The sequence below is a fragment of the Typopeltis vanoorti genome, chromosome 21 (genome assembly GCF_054136105.1).
Source record: "Typopeltis vanoorti isolate ZY-2024b chromosome 21, IOZ_Tvanoo_1.0, whole genome shotgun sequence".
Classification (NCBI taxonomy): Eukaryota; Metazoa; Arthropoda; class Arachnida; order Uropygi; family Thelyphonidae; genus Typopeltis; species Typopeltis vanoorti.
In genome coordinates, this window is record NC_143569.1 from 81,380,276 (window position 1) to 81,404,038 (window position 23,763).

The window sequence follows — 23,763 nt, forward strand, 5'->3', positions numbered from 1 at the left end:
GGGGGGATGATAAAAAAAACATTTATCACGGGAGGGGGGGAGCAGAACAAGAGGTCATCCCTGGGAGTTGGTTAAGAATGTGGTTAGCAAGGGTGTGAAGACTAGATTTTTCACTTGGAAAGTGGTGAATGAATGGACTAGGTTGCCTGAATCAGTTGAGTGCTTTGTAATGGTTTCAAGGAGATGTATGATAGATATATTGTGTTGATAGTTTGAGCCTCCCACTATGAGTCTTAGGACTCCATTGAGGTGCCTGTGCAATAATGATAATCTTCACTAAAAATTGTGCCCGAGTTGTTGAAATGTTTTATCTTGTTCTATAGGTTCTCCATTCAAGGTGAGCATATATTTTCAGTGTTCCTACCTCTTTTCATTGCTACCATTTTTTATTGTTAATTTTAATGCCAGTTTTGTTAGAGCAATTATTCAAGTTAGTTAAGGAATCCTTGCAACACTCCAACTGTGTATCCTTGTCTCACACTTGATTTTACATGAAACCATCTTATATCTCCTTCAATTCTAACTGCTAAATTACAATTCATATAGACTGTATTGCTTGATTTATGTCCCATTTACCATATAATTGAAGCATTTTGAATATGGTCTCTCTTACCACTTGTCACAAGCCTCTTCATATCCCATGCCTTGTCACATCCTATGATATCTCAGTTAATTGCCTTAAAGTAAAAATCTAGTCCTGGCAACCCAATATGGCCTGAATCTCGCTTGTTCTTTTCCAGGTTTCTCTTATACAATTTTTCTTAGCTTCTTTTCAAGGATGCTTGCATAAATCTTACCAGGAACAAGGATGCTTGCATAAATCTTACCAGGAACACTTAGTAGAGAAATTTCTTTGTAATTCTCACATTCTGTTTTATTTCCTTTTCTATTGCTTGGTACTGTGAGAGCTCTACTCCAATTATCTGGAATTACTTTCTGACTAGGCCCTCTGAATTAAGTAGTGCTACCACTGTTGTTAAATAAAACTTCTATATTTGAGCATTTCTGGTCAATATCACCTACTCCAACTGCCTTTTCATATTTCAGGTTTTTGATGGATTTTTTTTTTTACCTTGTATTGACATGTAAACCTCATTGCATTCCTCTTAACTTTTTTTTTACTATTATTCTGTAACTTCTTGTTTTATTCAGTAATCTTTCAAAGTAATTACTCCAAATATCTAAAGCATCATTATCTTCAGTTTTTACATCACCTTTATTATCTCTGATTCTTTCTTACAGTACTTTTTAAACAATTCTAAGCTTTTTCAATAGCCTCCAGAACATTTTGCTACTTTTTCAATATTTATCTTCTGTATTCTTACCAGAATATTCCCATTACATTTATCTAACTGCTTTTACATATTGCTTTGCTTTCTTATATTTTCTCTGTATTCTCTCTGACCACCTGATAATTTACAACTTTCATATCCTTTCTTTTCCATGGTAGCCTCTTTAACTTTCTAAGTTCAGGATTAAGTTCCGATTTTTCTATCCTTGCAGACAACTACACCACATGCCTCCCTAGATCATCATCATTAAATTCCTGATATGTATCCTCAAGGGGTTTGCAGGATATGATAGTACTACATTGAAGAGCTTACATCATTACTAACTTCTTATCAACAATCTCAGATCCATAAGTCTTGACAGGTAACAGATTGATTTGGATTCCTCCAAATCAATCTGTTACCTGTCAAGACTCCAACATTATCAGATCTTATATGTGATCTTAAATTTCTATCTTCTAAGGCACTTTTTATCGATCCACCTATATCTTGATTTTCCTCCGAGTCTTTTTCCTTCCAACCTGGCAGAGAACACTTATTTTGCTAATCTTTCCTCTCCCATTCTGTTTAAGTGACCATACCACCTGAAATTAGCTCTACTGACACATTCCTGGATGCTAACAATGTCAAGTTTTTTTCTTAATATCCTCATTTTTAATATAATATTGCCATTGATGCCATCTGTTCACCCTAATCTTTCTCAAGACTCTCATATCTGCAGTCTCTAGTCTTTGGTCAAGTGTTTTATTTTTAACCCACCTCTCAGATCCATAAGTTAAAATTGGTTTGAACACTGTCTTGTATGCAGCTAATTTAGTGTTTTGACTAATTTCTCTCTTATTCCATATAAATTTATTCAGTTGACTTCCTACCATACAAGCTTTGTTGATTCTGTTGACTATATCCATATTTAATTTGCTATCTTCACTAAAAATTGTGCCTAAGTAGCTGAAATGTTTTACTTGTTCTATAGGTTCTCCATTCACTTCTTGTATTGCTTGCTATACTTTTCCTGAATCTTTTTTACTCATCTGTCTTCCAGATCACCATCACTGTAATCTGCTCTGCTGCTGTTTTTGCGATGCAGTACAACCTGTGGACACCTGGGAAGGGAGTATCTAGTAGTCTTGCATTACTTGCTTCAGCAAGATTGGAAGTTCGGGATGGCCTAGCCAGGCCAGGATCAGTTGCTTACTGCAACACCACTATCCAGTGGTATTGCTGTAAGTTCCTCCCCTCCCTCCCCAGTCTGCGTATTGGACCTAAAGCTTGCCACAGTGCTGGTATTGCATCTGTGGTAACCCTGGCATTATACTTCTGATTGCTTGCCAGATTTTGTGGGTGTCTAAAGTGTCTGACTCCTTGGTGGATGGGGATCTCTGGGGCCAAGCCAAAAAAATTCCTTTGAGCATAAATCATTTATCTTTAAACTTTCCAGAGGTCCTCACAAGGCCCCAACCAAATACCAGTACTGTAGATACATCATTTGATAAAAGAAATAAGAAATGAAAGACATCCGACTCACATGTACCATTTGTTTATCGTCATCCATGCATTAGTTACAATGCAGTAAAGAAAATATCATTGGAAAGGATTTAGTATTGGCACTTTCTCTCAAAACAATTAAAAACTATGTTATGGTGATATTCTTGTTGAAATATCATTGGGCAAAATACCTGATAATAAAATGCCCAACCATTCTAGAAGTGTGATATCAGAATTGGATCTCCTTGATGTTCCAGATGAGGAAATAGGTTCAGGGCTTAATGAATAAGGAGTGACAAGAAGTGCATCCTGATATGTAGGGATGATCACATGGTTCTGTCCTGAAATATCATCCTTGACATGTCCAAACCCCCCATCATCAGCAAAAGCAGAAAATATTTACTCTCCTGTTAAGATCTACATCCCTAATCCTCTAAGACGCTTTGAGTATAAATGTGGGCATGTCCAAACTGCCTGTTATGGCTCTGCTGTTGTGATAGTAAAGAACATGATAATAGATCTTGTTCCTTTCCTTTAGTGTTACAGGCCGATCAGCATTCATGCATCAACAACATGGATACTTCTGTATACACCAAATGTAAATTAAACACAAGAATTGACTTGGACATATCAAATCATGTGTTAACAGAGGAAAAGATGGATACTGGTTTTGGATATAACCTACTACACCAATTCACATAACTTTTTAAACATGCTCAGGCCAAAGCATGTTATGTTAGATATCAGTGACAAAAGCAGTCATGGATCGAGTTTACATCATCATGTATCAGAACCAGTGCAGAAGATGTATGAGATGAAATATAGATATAGAACTCAGTAGCAATCGCAACAGAAGCCAAGTTCTTACGACTTCTTTTTGACAGAAAACTTACATTCATCAGTTAAGAAAAAAGTGCAAGAGAGCATTTGAATATCTTTGCACTCTCTCTCCTCTACGACATGAGAATAAGGACATTTTCCTTGCATCACCTTTATCATGCACCTGTTTGCTCAAAGCTTGATTATGGATCCCAAAGGGAGAGTATCCTGTGATGGCAGGATCCTATCATCATCAATGTATAAGAATATCTACTGGCACATTTTGCAAGTCATGTCTTAATTGTATGCTAAAAATAGTCTTTTCGTAAACATCTTACATAGACTAGTATTTTTTTTTTCCCCCATTGGGAAGTTTAATATTACACATCAGATTACCATTTGTTCATTTCGTGTACATATGAATATGATTATACAATCTATTGGTGTGAATACTGGAAACATCTTGTACTGAATATGATAGTATTCTCTTCACAACAGGTTTGCACTTTATCATATAGCCTCTCACTATGTAAGCAGAGGAGTCGCATATTCTATCAATCAGATGTTTAATGCATACAGAGCAGAACACACTAATTTCTTACTTGCCTATATTGAGGGTTTGAGATCTGAGACCTCTGTTGGTTGTACTGTTGCTTTTCCTTACTACTGTTGCTCCTGTCATTGCAATTCATTCAGATTCATTGCAATCTTTACAGGTCATCTCTCTCTTGTGTACTATCCACATCCAGTATGATATTCTATAATTATGTACCAAATTGCTTGCTTGCTTATTGCTCTTTACACCTGTGAGGTGAATGAGGCCACAAGTTTAGCATGCCATCCTCTTTGGTTCAGTGCTGCTTTTCTTGCTATCCCCCAGCTCGACCATCCTAGTCTGTTTCGTTCTTCAATTACCATTTGTCGGTAATTGAAGAAATTGAATTGAAGCTGGTAACAGGCACCGATGTCAATGCTGTTCTTCTTTGTTCTGATGTTAGCATTCTCAATATGAGAATGTCCATCTGCATTTCTTTAACTCTATTGTAATGTGTTTGGTTTTTGTTTTGTTATATATTTCAATATTTGAGATTTTATTTGGCCAGTAAATTTTAAGAATTCTGTGAAGAGATTTTATTTGGAAGGTATCAGTTTTATTTTCTTGTTGTTTGGTTAGTTTCCATGATTCACTTCCATAAAGTAGTATAGATTTAACGGTTGAATTAAAAATTTATACCTTTAAGTTTATTTTTATATTGGATGATTTCCGAATTTTTTGTAAAGTTTTAAATGCATAGCCAGATTTTTTATTCTTATTGCAATATCCTCGTTGGTACCACCTTCCATGTTGACAGTTGCTCCGAGGTAATTAAAAGTGTTTGTCGCTTCTACTTGATTTCCATTTATAAGGATTGGGTCATTCTTTTTACTGTTGATTTTGAATGTTTAGGTTTTCTTCTCATTGATGTATAAGCCTATTTGTTTAGCAAGACAGCAAAGTTTCCACTAACTTTGCTGTCTTTCTTCAGCTAACAGCTGATAGTAGTTTCTGTTGTCATTTCTGGAGGAGTGCTTCGCCATCTTATGTACTTCTTGGCATTGTTTCTGATATTCTCCACATAATCTTTCTGACTTGGAGTTATTTATTTTCTCTTTTATCTTCTTCCTTTCTTCAGTTAGTTTTAATGTATTTCCTGAATCCATTCTTTGTGTGACTGGCCATCCTAAAATATCTTCTGCAGTTTTGTTGAAGACTTTACGTTTTTCGCAGTTGGCTTCAATCTTATTTTTCTCATAATTTTTATTTGATTCTTCTAAAAACTGAGAATCCATTCTTCAGTTCATTGGTAAATTTGTCTTTTGTTTTCTTTTTCTTTCAGTTTATCAATGTTATATTTAATTCTATTATGCTTTCTTAGTTTTAAATTTCTTAATAGCTTTAATTTAACTACTGCAGATAGCAGAAATTGATCTGAAACTACATCAGCTCCTCTTTTGACCCTTGCATCTTGTAATGTTCTCTTGAAAGTATTACATACTGCAATGTGATCCATCTGTTTTTTTGTTTTTCCATCAGGGGAGATCCATGTTATTTTGCGAATTTCCTTGTTTGAAGATACTACCTCCTATGATGAGGTTATTTAATTCATAGAAGGACGTAAAAAGTTCTCCATTTTCATTTTGTTCACCATTCGCTTCATTTCCTATAGCACATTCATCTTCCTCTCTTTTTCCTACTTTAGCGTTCATGTCTCTCATCAAAATTAATAAGTCATGTTTATGAACTTTATCAATCACTTTTTGCCAGCAAAGGCTGGTCAATTGGCAGAGTCTGAATGCAGTTAGTAGTTGGAAGGGGATCAATCATTAGATGCTGTTGGCACTCTGCTGAGGACTGGCCATTCTCACAGGGTTAACTTCGCCCTGTAAACTGATATATGTCAGACCTCTTTCCCCTCAAGGGCACGTGGGGATACGACAAGGCATCAATCACTTTTTCAAGTTGATCATAGAATTGGTCTATCTCCATTTCATCATTTGTGGGTGCATATACTTGTACAATGGTCTTCATGAACCTGGAGAAAAATATAGCTTTAATTATTCGATTATTTACTGGGTTCCATTCCATCAGACTTTTCCTTGCTTTCTCATTTACAATCACTGCAACTCCTTTCATATGTCTTTCATCATCTCCAGATTACAATGTGCAGTATTTATTGGTTATTCTTATCTCACCAAAGCCTGTCCATCTTGTTTCAGCAATTCCTAAGATATCAATACCATATTTACTCATTTCGTTGACTATCTGCATAGTTTTTCCAGTTTGATACATTGTGCGAACATTCCATGTTCTGATTTTAAGTTTACTTTTAGGGTGAGTGATTGACCTCATCTGCAAGTGAGGTTCCATAAGGCTTGGCCCCACCTGCATCATGGTTGATGGCTTCTCTCTAAAGTCCTAAATAGTCATCTGTTGGGGGGGGGGGCTATGGGTCTTAGCACTCTGTCCCAAGAGATTTCTTGCTTCACTCATGGTTTCTGTAACCAGGGATTTTTTATGAGAATGGATGATTAGCCCATCGCTCAGCTTTCCTCTTTTACCCAGGCTTAGGACTGGCATAGGGATAAGCATAAGCTCCACCTATGGCAGAGTTTATGTACCAAATGAGGTTCGATTGTGTGTGTGTGTGTGCACATGCGTGCTGGATACTCGGCCACATTGGATTCAAGGAAAATGAGACTGCAAATGCAGCTGCTGGTCATACTTTCTCCATGTGCTTTTGTCAGCCTCCTATACAGACAACAGTTTATAAAAGCAAATCTATAATTATTGGCAATCATTCTGTCAGGAAGCACCAACAAATAAATTGCATTCGATTAAGTATTGACAGCCTAGTCTTCATAGAAGCAGATTAGAGGAAGTTGTACTTGCTAGGCTTCATGTAAGCCATAGTCATTTTATACATTCTTATCTGTTGAAGAATAATGATCCTATGTGAATGTAACACTTATCTTACCATGCGTCATGTTCAGGTAGAGTTCCAGCACTCTATTTAAGAAGAAGAATGCAGTTTTTTGCTAATCTGGCTGAGCCTTAATACACTCAAGGTAGATCTCATTAGACTTGGACAAACTGCATGAAATTTTTTAACTTTTTATAAAGAATTAATGTTTGCAAACAAATTTTCTAATAAATGCAAGTATTTCCTGATTTTTTTTAAATGCTTTCTTGTATATTTACACGTGTATTATTTATGTAACTTTATTTTTTACTGCCTTGTGTGCTTCTGTAACCTTGTAATGACATGTTATGACCTTTGCTGTCCTTGCACCAATAAATCACAAACCAACCAATCAACCAGTTTTCTAGCTCAGTCAGCCAGTATTTCCTCAGAGTTGCTACTATTTAGTCTCTGTAGTTTCCATTGATCCTTGTTTTCAAACTCTTGCATTTTTTTCTTGAAGGACAGTTCATTGTTCATCTTGGATTCTTTTTAAAACTTTTGTGCATATTTTTTTTCTTTTCAGTATGAACTTTATTTTATTCTGCTCAGAACTAAGTGGTGAACAATTCCTATTTAAAATCCTCTGAATGCTCTCTGTTCTGAACGCCTCCTGTGGGGGATATCGTTATCAATATCGATAACGATATCAATAACATAGTCAGTGAGAGTTGTCTTATATCTTCTCTCCCTGTGAATATCCTTAGGTTGAGAAATTATATTGGTAATGACTAGTCCATATTCTGAACCGAAATCCAAGAGGTATTTACTATTATTATTATCCTTTCTCTTTTCTCCAAAATTTCCCAAAACATTTCTATGATATTCATCTTTTGCTCTGTTTTTTAGATCTCCAACAAAGACCAGCTTTTTGTCGAACATTGTCCATTTCCTCATAATTTGATGTTTGCCCATCACTCTACTTTAAATTGCCTACCATTCAAGAAGATTATCCCCATATTTAGTGTTGAATATTACAGCTACTCCTTTCTCTCGATGATTATAGCACCTTTCAGTTGTTTTTTAGAAGAATCTCGCCTTTTTTTTTTTTTTGTCTTTTTTGTTTCAGTAATACCAATGATGTTAATACCTCTCTCATGCTTCGTCCATTCTACTTTTTCTTGATGCATCTTACTGTTGATAAAGCCTATGTTGAATTCTTCTGATGTTGAAGTGGTGTTTATAAATTTATAAAAAGGGAAATAAAAGTAAACATGAGAATTATAAAGAAATTTTTCTGCTTGGCATTCTTGAAAAAGGCTAAGGAACATCATTGAAAGAAAAATTGGTAGAGAATTATAAAGGAGTTTCTCTGCTTGGCATTCTTAAGAAAAGGCACTGAAATAAAAATCACAACATAAACTTATTCATTGGTATTAACTTAAAACATTTCACATTTATAACACTATGTAGCACCTCCATAGCACTATTGGATGAATGAATATTGTGCTTTTCAATTGGAAAAGTCCTGAGTTCGACGTTCATTTTGATAAGAGGAATCTTTATATGGGCATTTTCATTTTTGAAGCTGAGTTAGTTGATCTCATACAGACATGGTATGATTTTTTCCTCCCAGAAAATGGAATTTTTTTATTCTATATGCAAATTAGCCAGGAACACGCATGCACAGTTAATAGACAGAAATACCATTAGTGGCCAGTGAATGGTGATATAGTGTGCATATGGAAAATCAAGTTGCATGGTGTAGAGTGTCCTTCCACAAGTCCTTTCATTGGACTCCTTGGAGGTGTCACACAATAATAAGAACAAAATAAATTATATAATTTATTGATCTAATAACTGGAATACAACCAGCATACCAAAAGTAACTAGTTGAAGTAGTTCAAAATTGGAATGGAAAAGGGAGAACTAGTCTTAGCATGTGTTCTTCAAGGCCAATTATATAAATAATACCCATTGGCCTGAAGGTTGACCTTAATAATCTCCGAAATATTATAAATTAATGTAGCCAATTTTTGTTGAGATTAAGAAGTGTGCTTTATTTCTTGATGCTGATTTCAAAAATCTTTCAGATTTGTAACAGTTTCTGTGTACCATTGTTTTCTTCTTTTTAATCCTTTCTGGAGGGGAAATTCATTTCATGGTGTATACTAGGCCTGACTTCATAATGATGGCAGTGCATGTATTTTATATGTTCTTTATGTTAACTGTTCTTGTCTGTCCATAATAGGCTAGGTTGTATGCCCAGTATTGCTGATTTGATCTGTAGTTTAAAAGTGTGTGCAGATTTTATAGCACTTTGGTACTTTTTTCTCATACACTCTGGTTTTAGGTTAAATATGCCAAGACCAGAATTTTTACTTCATAATTAATTAAGAAATCATGAAAATATAATACAGATCTCTATTTTAGCTCTGTTGCACAAATTGCTTTGAGAAAAAGCCATTTAATGCACTAGATCTGTATGTTTTAAATGGAACTGAACAAAAAATCAGGTGTAAGGCATGGAATGCACACTTTCCACTATCATTTATAATTTTATAGAGTTATTAAGGAAAATTATATTAAACTGAGATTCATATAGAATATATTAAGCATATCTTTCATTTGTGTGAATGGTGTTATCCTGCTCTTAAATGAAATCTGCAAAGCAACTTTTAAGACCTTAATAAAATAATTTCTGACAAATTTGGTATGAAAATCATCAATAAAAAGGAAAATTTTAAAACTAAGATAAAACTTAAATAGTGGACTTCATTCACTACAATAAGTTGTTGTGAATGTATAGAGCAGATCACAGCTATTTGGGCCTAGTTTTTAGTCAAAATGGCAAATGGATATATAGAAATTGATAAAATGCATCTAATATGGTGGTGAGAAGTCAGTTGATATGATTAGTTCGTGTAATTATAAATTTAAATGGAATAAGAGAGGAATGAATAAAAAAAAAGTAACAGTATACAAAACATACATTGTCTTGAACTTTTAAACTTTAAACCAATTTTAATATATGGATTAGTGTTATGTTAGAAATCAAATATTTGATTGGAGATACAAACATGAGAGTTTTGAGTTAAATTAGAGGAATAAATTTGATTTAAAAAAATGAAGATATATGGCATTATTAATATTCAAGAATGTGTAAGCAGCAGTTTGTGTGGCATTGTTGCTTCAAATATTTGAAACAAAAATGGCACAAAAAATACTCAGAGGAAGACTGAGATACAAGTCAGTTGATACTGCTAGAGCACTTGAGAAAATAAAAGATGACCAAATCAAATACTTGAGAAATAATAGACCAGCTCGGAAGAAATTAATTAAACTCATTCAAACACAATGGTAGTTGCCTTAAACTATTTATAATGCTGAATGCCAAATAAGAGTGGAAATTTTCACCTTCATTATTGTTTTTTTTTTAAAGGACACTCTTGAATGTGCTGTTCGATTTCATGAAGAAACACCTATCAAAAGAGGTTTTGTTACAGAACAAGATGCAGATTTGCACCAAAGATTAATATCCCAGGTATGTATGTGTGTGTATTTGTTTGTTATTGTTTAACATTTAATCAGAAAGTAATGAGCACATCCCACTAATAAATTAAACTTCATTTCATATTTGTCTTTTACAGTTAACAGCAGCTTGCTATGAACTTCATGATATTTTCTTTAAAATCAGCACCAGGGAGCGGATGTTTATAATTGCACAGTCAAGAATAGTCAGCAAAGTTAAACCAAAGCAGCCACATAAGGTAAACTTTAGGTGATGATAATTTATATTAAAACTTTAACATTATTATTCTCCTCTCTCTCTCTTTCTCTCTCAATAGATTAATTTTTACTGAGTAGCTGGTTTTTCATTAAACATATTAAAACATTACAATAGATTGCCGAAATAAACAAGCAGATTTATTTTACTAGATGTTTGGTCAATTTATGAATAGTCATATCTCATAAATTTTTTTCATTTATAATTTGGCTTATATAGAACTCTTTTGTATCTGTGTTTTTAATATCAGTTATTTTAATTATTTTAATGTTATTTTATCTAGATAGCTTCTGTTAAAAAAACTGAGCCTTCAAAACCAAGACTTTCCAGCGCTACAATAAAAGCTTTAGAAAGAAAAAGAATCCAGTATCCTTCTTGACTTTAATTCCATGTGTGCTTTTTATATGCATATACAAACATGCACAATTTTTGAAAATATTTTCCAAGTTTACAATGTTCTAAATATAAATATATTATTTTTTTTTATATAGTGAAACCTGTGGGGATCCATAACTATAGAATAACACATATACCACAGTAAATAACTTTTTTATTATGTAAATATTTTGTCTTGTGTATCTTAAGACAAAATATATACACATAAACTCCTACCACCACCCAACACAAAAATTAGGTGTCATTAACAACTGAAAAACAGGGCTTTGAAGATTTGCTCCGGTGAACAAGCACTTAAAGATGAATTAAAAGTTATCAGCAATACCTTCCTGAAAAATGGCTATTCAAGCTGCCATTCAAGTTCTGCCAACAACACAATCCATTCCAAACTGCATAAATTATGTAGACAGATACCAAAGAATTGTTTATATATACCTGTGTGTGTGTGTGTGTGCACATGTGCAATTGAACATTCTACTGGAGCAATATTTTAGGTGATAGGTGAATCATTGCTTGGCATTATGTTTCTTGATGTAAAACTTGGTTTCTGGATTATTTAACCCATGGTGTACACTTATACTACTAAAGTGTCATAGATTTACTACCTTTCATGGGCAGAATTTAAAAATTTCAAAAAAAAAAAAAAAAAGTAACTTTGAGTGTGATATAGAAGACATCACTAGATGTGGCACTACAAATATCCTTCTCAGATGTTCACTTACTACACTGTTTAGAGTGTACCAGGAATGTTGTTGGCCAGAAAGCATTTGGCTAACTACATTTCTGTAGGGAGAGATAGCTTATTGATGTGAGAATTAAAAAACAGTCTACGAATCTTGCAGTCTAATAGCAGGCATTGACAGTTGGTCAAACGTTAAATGGTAGCGACACAACAATCATCTGCAGAACAGTATATTGGGACAGTGCTTTCACAAAATTCGATCATTTCACAAGATGTGGGATGCAGTAGATGAGCTCAACTCCTTTGAACTAAAAACAATCAGCTATTGGTATAGTGAGTGTGGAAACACTGACATTGGATGCTTGAAGAGTGGTAAATGGGTTTATGAATCCTAATTCCACTTGTTTTCCTCCAGTAGTCAGGATGGAAAACAGCATGAATTCATGGATCCATTGTGCAAGGCAGACGCACTGTAGGCTGGTGGTGTTATGAGGTGGACAATGTTTTCTTGATACATTAGGTTCGACAGAGCAATGCTGAGCAGTAGAGTCTACTTAAGCATTATATCTGGTGCCTTTCATTACTCACAGTTTATCCATCTTGTAATTGTTACTTCCAGACAATAATGTGCCATGTCACAAGGCAGAGATTACATGGGAACTAGTATTATGATCATGAGCTGTTTGTGACAGGGATTTGTAGTAGTACAGTCACGCCAGCTACAGGATATAATTGAATATGCATAGGCATAAGTTTTTGAAAGTATTTTTACAGTATCCCCGAGAAAATGCTCTTAGCACACGAAAGGTTTCAAATCCTAGTGAGCAGACAATGCTCTCAGTGCCAAAGTGAGCACCATTTATTAAAATTCTCAAGCTCTGCTTCAAACATGATACAGATTCCTCTCCCATTTTTCTCATATTGCATGTCATTGATGTGGGATATAAAGATGAGAGATATAAAGCACAGTGGGATATAAAGATGAGAGAATAAATTATCTTAATTATTTTAATATAATAAAAATTATTTTAATTATGTACACTACTGAATAAATAATTGTACTTTTGTGATCAAAAAATGGAGAACTCTGCAGTGGACCAACTTCTACTAACTCGTATCATAGGCCACCATGTTAGTTTTCATTCAGTTCATATCTTCTTTTCTTTCTTTCTCTCCCATAGTCCTAAATGGACCGTTGGGTCACTCATGGCTCGTAGGTGATATTCTTTGTTAGCCTCCTCCAATCATCTCGGTCTCTTGTTTTTGATGTCAGTTGAGAAAGGGAGGAATTTGGCCATTTTTTGATGTTGCAGTCCATTTTAATTGAGGTCAGCCACTGTCCCTTGATCCCAGAACGATTCCTTCTAGTGCTTGCTTTGGAATGCCATTAGCCCTCTCCACATGTCCGAACCATTTCATCTGTCTTCTTCTGATGACTGTCAGAATATTTTCCCTTTTCTCCTGTCTATTCAGTTCATATAAACTTCAAAATTAGAGCATCCTGAGATCAAATGGAAGGTTGTCAGCCAAGCTACATAAATGCTTAAAAAAGTTATCTTCCTGCATCGTTGAATTCTCTCAGTCAGTTCTGAGTATATTGTTGTCGCACTTCTATAGAAATGAAGTGCTGCAGCACTTCATTTCTTGTTATTTTGTCTTGACACGCATTATATTTGTTATCATCATCATCATCATCATTGGCTCGACAGCCCTATGTGGGCCATGGCCTTCTTATTTGTTGTCATCAGTAGGCAGAAATACTTTCTGCAATACCACAAGACTCGCATTACTATTATTGTTCATTATTATTTTTGTAAGGCCTGTGTAGTTCAGTGGAAGTGCCGCTTGCATCCTCTGCACTAGGCCACTCGAAGATAGACTTATAGTTCAAGTCTAGTCACTGACTGGAGGAACTTTTTGTAGCCTTTCTTTGACTGGTTCCCGAGTTAGTCAATCTCTGGCATGGACAAGCAGATTTTTTTTCTCCCAGAAACTCAGGTTTTTTGTCCCATAAACTCAAGAAAATCAACCATAGAACCTGCATTATTTCAGGCAGTAACACATCCTGTTAGGGTTAGGTTCCAAGAGATGGCAGCACTTGTTTGCCATTCTCTTCATCGGTGGCTGATAATTAATGATGGTCATGTACCAGCTATCTCTGATTGGCTACTAGTGGAGATTGAACTGCCCACTCAGTCTCCAAAAGCTAGATAGGATTAAAAGGCCTTGCCTACTCCCTATAAGGGAACAAAAAGCATTAATGTATTATTATTATTTTTGTGAAATCAGTTTTTTTTTTTTTAAACTTAATCTTGAATCTAAAGTAAATTTTGTGTTGCCACCATTTAGTAACACCATAGCATAGGTTCCCAAAATGGGCAGTACCATCCCCCAGTGGGCACTGAAGCCTTCTAGGGGGGGGGGGGGGGGTGCTATAGTGGGATCAGAAGCATTTGGGGGGCCGTCTAGAGGTCGGTGGCTCTTTATAGAAGAAATTAATAATATATATTTCAAAATTAATTATTTTCGTGATTTTGCCATTAGATAATCGTTTAAAATTTAAATATTGCATTTTAATTCATCTTATGCCCAGTCTTACACGATCAATTTTTTTATCAATTTTCTATTTCAATTATTTAATAATTTGAAAATTTACCATGTCAGATAGTAATAGATGTCAATTTTCTATGTCAATGAGAAAATAGAGCATGTATATATGTGTGTATAATAGGGGGGGGGGGGGGCGTTACAAAATTTGTCTTGCAAAGTGGGCGGTGCCCCGAAAAAGTTTGGGAACCTATGCACTATAGCATTATTTAGTTAACATAAGAAAGTGTGATATAAACTTTTTTAGGTTCTCTTTAGGCCTTATGACCTTATTTCTTTCACTTGCATGTCTTTGTACAAGACTATCACAAATTTCCACCCCTAAACTGAACCTGAGAAGGAAGACAATTTACAAAGAGCAATGTGTTACTTTAGTCAGAAGTAAAATAGTTATTAATAATAAAATAATAGGACAGATAATTACTTTTAGTTATTTTGGATGTGAAATATCTTAAAGGAGAAAAAGTCATTAAATTAAAAACTTCAACATTTTTACAGGTTATAGACCTGATAAATAAACTCTCTTAATCTTTTACATAAAGAACGTTAAAAATACAGTACATACATTATCGTATGGCAGTGAAATTTGGGCAATAAACAAAGAATTAAAACACATGAAATAAGATTCATGAAATGAGCTACAAAATACCATTCTTTTCACAAAAAGAAACTGCAAAATACACATTGTTAGACATTATTTCATTATTATAAAAAAAAATTATCTTTTAATAGAACTAAAAATAGAAAAACTAAACAATTCTAAATAAAATTGAATAGAACATGTAAACCAAATGGCCAATACTTGATATCCTAAAAAAAATAATGAAATAAAAAAACAATGGGGAAGAGAAGGCAAGTAGACCTCAAATGAAGCTATTAGATTAAAAATGAAACCAAAACAAATCATAAGATCTATATCCATATTTAGCATTATGAAAAACCCTTGGTTTTTATTTTATTAATTTTTTAGGATATCAGGTATTGGCAATTTGGTTTACATGCTCTATTCAGTTTTGTTTAGATTTGTTTAGTTTTTCTGTCCTGTGCAGGATGTGAAGAACCTTTTATAAAGGGTTTCAAGTGAGGGGGAATTGACTGGTTCTCATACAGAGGTGACGGGGTTTTCATCCTGCAAAATAGGCAAACTGTCCAGAAGAACACGTGCAATTAACAGACATGACACTTTATCCTCACATCCTTAGTTGCTTTGGTCCTAAAGCAACCTAATCCCTAAGTTGCTTTGTTCCAAACATCAATCTTAAACTGATATAGATTTTTATCCAGATATAGGAAATTGTTAACAACATAAAATCTACGATTTAATTTTGTTCACGATTAGACAATCTGATTTACCATTTTATCCTTAGGTGATTTTACATTTTTTTTGTGCAGAAGCAAGACTGCAAATGGTAGTATGTGTCTCATGCTATCTTGTCCTACTTTAATTAATAACCTACCTCCAACTTCTGCATAAAAACATTATAGCAACTTGCTGAAAAGTTCTGACAGTCTTAGGTTCTTGTTTGTTTTGCTTGCTAGTCATCTCTATTTTGTCTTGACTTTAAGATATATGTTATTACTTTCAAAGGACTTTTGATTGAAGACTACTTTTTGTACATCAAGTAATTAAAGATGTATTTATTAGACCTCACTTTTTATTTAATTATGTAACTATTAATATGACTATAGACTTCACTTTATTAACCATAGCATGGTTTCATTGTTGAAAGTAGGCTACATGTGATTTTAAAGATTTTGATTGGCTATTGTTTTGTCCAGCTTTGTCTTTCTATGCTTTCTCTGAAATTTGTTTTGTACATAAATACCACTGTTTGTGAGATTAGTGATTAATTTAGAAAACATGTTTGTTATTGTTTTTAACAAAAATTTGATGTAGCATACTTGGATCTTGAGGTTTAAACAGTTAATAATACTAAAGTTGAAATATATATTTATATCACTTTATCTATTCTATTTTTGAAGTGAACTTTTTTTCTTTTTTTTTTTTTTACATCCTGCCAGATTATTCAACACTAGAATGCTATCAGTAATTAATAACAGAATGATACTAAGGCATATAGTCACATATTGGGAGCTCATCTGTTTGACTCCTACCATCTGGTGTGAGGTGGAATCTAAAAAGATCAATTACATAGTGGAGTATTGCTACAGACCTGGTGGATCAGTTGCTAGTGATGAAGAAATGCATCACCAAATCGAAAACATGAACGAGAAAAGAGTAATCATAATGGGAGACTTTAATTATCCAAATATTTATTGGGTAGCAGTAGAATCTCATGAGAAGAATGAAAATGCATTTATTGAACTGTTGTGGGACAACTTCCTCAAGCAGTATGTGACAGAAGGAACTCTACAAGGTCAAAGAGTGTTAAATTTGATCATAGTGTCAGAGGGCGTTTCATTTAAAGAAGTAACTATTCTTCCTCTGGTTGGTGACAGTGATCATGCAGTACTCACTTGGAAAGTGACTAAGTTTATGAATGTTCCATTCAGAAAAGGTTACATGCTGAACTACAAAGCAGGAAATTGTGACCAACTGAGGAGTATACTAAGTTCAGTGGAATGGGATCAGTTACTGGATGAGAAGAATATCAACAGTGCATGGGAAGCATTTAAACAATATTTAAATGATACTATATTGGAATATGTCCTGAGAATTCAAAGAACAAATAGGGTAGAAGTCAAATGTGTAATCTTAGCAAGAGATTTGTAAGAAAAAGATGACGTGGAAGGAATACCGTGTGCATGAGGATGAAGTCCGTTATGAAATTATAAGCAGCAGGCTAGAATAGTCACAACTGTTGTGTAGAAAGCAAAGTCTGAATATGAAAAGAAACTGGCTCTGTGTGCTAATGACAACCCACAAAAATTCTATCTATATACTGTAAATAAATGAAAGAATGAATATGAAAGAATAACTCTTCTAAATGCAGATGGCATGAGGGTTACAGATGTAGAAGAGCTTGTTCAACTAATGAGTGCCCATTTTGTTAAAAGCCATCGACCTGGTGTATGCGATATTGTGCTCACTGCTACCTCTTCACTTGATGAAGAAACTCAGGTGTATGAGGACGAGGTATTAGAGCTGTTGCACAAACTGAATAAGAATTCAGCAATAGGGACTGATGGGATATCAGCACGAGTGCTAAAAGAGTGTTCAGCCGAACTGGCTATTCCTTTAACCAGGCTGTTTAATGTGAATCTCAGAACAGGGAAGATTCCACAGGAATGGAAAGAATGTATGGTAATTCCATTGCACAAGGATGGTGCAAAGACCGACGTATCCAACTATCGACCAATTAGTATCTCAGGGGTGGTGGTGAAGATTTTGGAAAAATTGGTTAGAGCTCGCATTCAGAAATGGGATGACAATGAATCTCCACTTTGCAATGAGCAACATGTGTATACTAAGCGAAGGTCATGTTTTTTCAACTTGCTCGCATTCTATAACAATGTTACCATTGTACTAGACAAGGGGAATGGATACACCATGATACTTTTGGATTTTGCTAAGGCTTTTGACAGAATACAGCATTGTAGACTGTTGCATAAATTGAAGAATATAGGTTTGGGTTATAGAATATTAATGTGGATAAGAGGATGGCTGACTAACAGATATCGAAAAGTGGTATATGGGGGATGTGAGTCTGCAAAATTTAATCTAACCAGTGGTATACCACAAAGATCAGTGCTTGGTCCACTGTTATTCAATCTGTACATTAATGATATTGGGAAGGATTTAACAAGCGACATACAGCAATTTGCTGATGATGCAAATAGCTGTATGTCAGTAGGGTAGATAGGTAGGGTAATCTGGAATGCTGCTGATATGCAGTACTTGCAGAATGATTAGAATAGGCTGGAATTGTGGGCATGGGAAAATAAATGTCAGTAAATGTAAAGTCATTCATTTTGGCATTATTAAATATCCAGTGTCATATTATATTGGTGAGATTATGCTAGAAGAAACTCACGAGGCTAGGGATCTTGGAGTGGTCGTAGATTGTAAGTTGAAGTTCAGGGACCAAGTAGCAAAGATTGCAAATACAACTCCAAAGATAATTGTAATGCTGAAACGAACGTTCACATGTAAAGATAAGGATGTAATTTTGCCTCTTTACAGGACCTTCATAAGACCTCACTTGGATTATTGTGCCCAGGTCTGGTCTTCTGGTTTCCATTGTGATTCTAATATATTGGACAGAGTGTAAAGAAGAGTATCAAAAATGATATCAGGATTATGGAATACTGATTATGAAGACAGATTGAAAATTTGTAGACTGCAGACACTGGCAAACAGGAGAAGAGGGGTGATATGATTGAGATTTAACAATATCTTTATCTTTATTACATATGTTTATTAGATATCTTTATTAGATATGTGAAGCCTTTGGCTCTTCACATATCTAATAAAGAGATTTAACAAACTTCTGAAAGGGTCATACAGGATTTCAATTGGTATTTTTCAATTTATGGGGGTGGAGGAAAGGACAAGAGGGCATCCTTGGAAGCTGAGAATGAATGCTGCTAAGAAGGGATGTGGGCTAGATTTTTCTCTCATAGGGTGGTGCATGATTGGAATAAATTGCCATTGGATATTGTGTGTGCAAGCAGTGTGAATGAATTCAAGAACAAGTATGATAGCTGGTGTGTGTAGTATGTGGCCTGAAGATCCTTGTTAATAATATAATACATACATACATATGAACATACATTTTTTTACAGCAATAAGTGAATTTAGGACTGGTTCCAGTTGGTAGCATACCTGCTTGTCAAGACAGCAGTCCTGATTAAATCCTGTTATGGGCAATGGATGTTTGTAAATATCTTAGACTGGAAACGAATTTCATCACGCCTGTATAAGACTGCAGTTAGAATTGAAGGAAATACAGGAAGATAATTTAATGTTAAATCTGGTAACAGACAAGGATGTACATTATCCCCTCTGTTTTTCATTATCTATATGGATCACATTGTGAAGGAAAGTGGTATTAAACCTGATATCAAAATTGGAAATGTTAATCTCAGATCTTTATTTTATGCAGATTATGTTATACTTTTAAATAAATCCAGTACAAGTCTCTGCAAGATTTTCCCTGACTAAATTGAATAACTGTTGTAATAGATTTGGTATGAAGATCAGCAAAAACAAGACAGAGACTGAAAATAGGCAGAAGCATTGAAAATATCAATTGTATTTTGAATGGAGAACCGATAGAACAAATAAAACATTTCAGCTACTTAGGCATGATTTTTAGTGAAGATGGTAAATTAAATATGGAAATAGACAACAAAATCACAAAGCTGTATGGTAGGAAATCAACTGAATAAATTTATATTGAATAAGAGAGAAATTAGTCAAAACACTAAATTAGCTGTATACAAAACAGTGTTCAAACTAATTTTAACTTATGGATCTGAGAGCTGAGTTAGAAAAAAAAACATGACTAGAGACCGCAGATATGAGAGTCCTGAGAAAGATAAGTGTGAACAGATGGCATCAATGGTAATATCTTATTAAAAATGAGATATTAGGAAAGAACTTGACATTGTTAGCATCCAGGAATGTGTTAGTAAAGGTAACAAATTCCTGGATGGTATGGTCACTTAAACAGAATGGGAGAGGAAAGATTAGCAAAACAAGTGTTCTCTTCCAGGAAGACCAAGATCCTTGAATAAGGACCTTTTCATCAAAAGGATCATTCATTCAAGATTTAACAAGAATACAATAATAACAAAGAAATACTTGTACTGTTAGTAAAGAAACAAATTGTTAAAAGAGAACATGATTGAATTACCTTAAAATGAAGTACAATAGAGGAGGAATTTGTCTGTCTAACTAGAAATATTGTTGTTTGAAAACGCTACTAAGAAAAAATACTCTGTGAAAAATGTACAAAGTATTTTATCAATGCAAACAAAAGTCCAAAGGTTGCGTGTGAGTTACCCATGATAAGTGTAGCGCCCGAAGCAAAGCCATTCGTGGAAAGCGAAGTTCCCCAAAAAGAGCGCTCTTGAGGAGAAGAGTGGTGACTAAACAACTTAAGGACCAATATGAAGACGCCGTGAGAAAACTTCTGCAATGAAAAGAGGGTGCAACATGGGATAATAAATGTGGGTTTCAAGCCCCGTTTTTTCTGTTCCTGTTTTCATTTGGACTCCACGATGCTGACCAGCGGAAGAGAATTATACGGCATCGGACAGCAATTTTCTCCCCGTTGCTGACTGGCGAGATGACGCCGTCCACCAACTCAGGCCATCGGTAGAAGTGCTACCGGAATGAGACAATGGGAGGTTCCTCCAGGGAGATGGGCAGTAAGACAGTAGTGACCATCGAGACAAGTGTTGCTCAGCAGAGTGCAGAAAATGGTTGTATGTGATGAGCAAAGTGACCTTCACATGGACGCAACCCACTGAAGCAGTATAGTATCTAACAGTAAAGGATGGATAAAGGGGACATGGTAACCTCATGCGGCGGTGGTAATGTACAGAATTTTCTTATTTTATTAACAATTAGCATTAGAGGAAAAGGGTGAATCAATTCCTAGTTGGAAGAAAAATGGACAATTGCTTAGAGAACTTTTTGAATTACTTTATGCATTGCAACTAATGGGGTCTGTGTTAGCATTTGAAGTTAAAATTGTAAATTTGTATTTTCCCATGCTGAGTGTGTTTTAATTGACCAGAGGATATGAGTTATGTTCATTAACTAGAGTGTTCATTTATGATTGTCAGTTCATTTAGTATAAGTATTGTGATAAGCTTTTGATATGTTTAAACTCATTAGATCTTTAATAAACATACTTTTCTATATAAGCCTGAGTTTTGCTTGAGCATGAGACTAATTTACCACTCATAAAAGTTTGAACCTATGCATAAAGGTAAAGAATAAATTAGAAAGGATAGGGCCATGACTGCAAACTGAGATCTCTACAGATGCTATATATATATTTAGCGAATTTAGGTAGCTGTTAAAACTCTGGGAAAGTTTCTCTGAGCAAGAATTTTTCTGTCCTAAGATTCTGACTGGCACAACTGGAACAAACAAATTTGTCAGAGTTCGAAAAGGAGACGGCCTCAGAGAAATAGACTGGAGATCTCATTCTTAGTTGGCACAAGAGGGGATAATAGTAACATAGATTTAAAGAAAAACCATGACGTAACAGTGGATTGGTGCAGTAAAAAGTGCCTTAGAAGACAGAAATATAAGATCTGATAATGTTGGAGTCTTGATAGGTAACAGATTGGTTTGGAGAAAAATTGTAGATAAGAAGTTAGTAATAATATAAGTTTTTCATGTAATATAGTAATGATGCAAGTTTTTCATGTAGTACTATCATAATATCCTGTACACCCCCTTGAGGGTACATGTCAGGAATTTGATAATGATGTGTAAGACTGCTGTCTCACTTATTGAAAGCCTGAAGTGACTGCTATAATTTCAATATTGGTCTCTCGAGCAGGGTTCATGGATTATGTAAACAAAAAATTTTCATGTTTTAATTTTTTTAAAAAACTTAATTTAACAGAATTAAATGTCAGCAAACTTATCCCATATCTTTGTCTAAGTTTGCTGACACATTTTATCAAATGTGGCCAGCAATTTGATCGGCTTGCTCTTATTAAAATAAAATTATGTATAACTTATGCTAATTAATGAAATACAAGTGAACCTCTACTTACCAACTTTCATTATATGAACAGTTCGTATTTATGAACATTGTACAGATTAAAAATTATGACCCCAATTCATTTAACAGAACGCCATGTATGAACATTTTATGATGCATGAGGTTCAGGGAAATTTTACAATGTGCAATGAAAAATGTTCGGTCCAATAATTTCCCCTTTCTGTGCCAATGTATATATTTAATATTCTTCATTTGAAGATACATTCCACACTTTAATGTTGTGTGTTTATACTTTACTGGGTTTTTTTTTTTAATACCCTCGAAATATAGAAAACAAAGTTGCAGCAATTTTAATAGACATAGAAAAAAAAATTGTGTGATTATACTTGCATTTCAAGCTCTGTACAGTCCATAGTTATTTCTAAAAACAAAATATAATCATTGAAGAAATGGACCACACTTTAATCATTTAGAAATGTTTTTTTTACACTGCGAAGGTATTAATAGAGTTAGTCCGCTACAAACGAATGTATAAAGAAGTAAAAAAGGGAAAAAATTATTTTTTGAATTATTAATTTTTACTGTTTTTATATTAAGATAATTTATTTCAAAAACACTTTAACAAATTTAACAATATATCTTATGAAAAAAATAAATAAATTCACATTTTTTACGTTATGAACTTTCAGCTTGCAAGGATATTTCCTAGAATGCATTATGTTCTTAATTTGGGGTTTGCTTGTATTCCTTTTAAAAGTTGAATTTTCCTTATCGTATCTCATAAAAAAAATATTAGTTATCATTGAGATATAAAATTGTCTGCCTAGTAAATGAGAATCAGGCAACCTTAGTGCTTACAATTAAAAAAAGAAATTTAAATTAAATCCAAAATTAGTTTTTTCTTATTTTGTTCTCTAGTCCAAAGTCATAGTAAAAAGATGATTTGTATAAACACAGAAGTTGGTCCTCTCTGTGCTTATCTGTTTAGACAGTATTATGAATCCCACCCAGGAAAAAGCGTTGATACCAGTAGGTAGGCTAAGCAGATTAGTTTTATGCTGGGCAGCAAAAATCATGTCACCTAAGGAAACATCGGGAAATTAAAATAATTATTTATGACATAGTTGTAGAGTCCATAATTTGTGTAAAATGGCACCTAAGAACTTTCACTACCATCCATGTCATCAAACCACAGCTTGTTGAAGAGCTAGTATGCAATATGCTAATGCAATCAGTGTGACATGTCATTAATATTTTCGTTAAAGACTCAACATCATATGGGAGAAGATAGTGTTTTTTGAAAATATTAAATTCGTGATTTCTTTAATTTTATAAAAAATTCTAGTTACTCAAGAATAGATAAGGCCATTTTTCAGATTCACTAAGAATTATGAGTAAGCATTAGAGTGATTTGATAACTCTTGTTATAACTGACTTTCATTGTACTTGTTATTCCTGTTAAACTTCTTGAAGAGGAACTTCAAAAGTCAACAGAAAATATTTTTGGCTTTTTCTGCCTTAAAGAGAAGCACACATAAAAAATGTGCATTTTTATAAAAATGTTTATTTCTGAAAGTAGTCTTTAAATTTAAGAAAAAAAAATATC

At 34.2% G+C, this 23,763-nt stretch overlaps 1 protein-coding gene across 2 annotated transcripts in view; it reads left to right on the plus strand.

The window, feature by feature from the left end:
- Cp110 (Centriolar coiled coil protein 110kDa) overlaps positions 1 to 23,763 on the plus strand; it is a 148,048-nt gene that overhangs the window by 105,766 nt on the left and 18,519 nt on the right. For both annotated transcript variants that reach the window (XM_090411265.1, XM_090411264.1), the window contains exons 9-11: positions 10,476 to 10,577; positions 10,684 to 10,803; positions 11,104 to 11,186. In XM_090411265.1, coding sequence (XP_090267391.1) covers positions 10,476 to 10,577; positions 10,684 to 10,803; positions 11,104 to 11,186 — 305 coding nt within the window. The remainder of the gene's footprint in view (positions 1 to 10,475; positions 10,578 to 10,683; positions 10,804 to 11,103; positions 11,187 to 23,763) is intronic.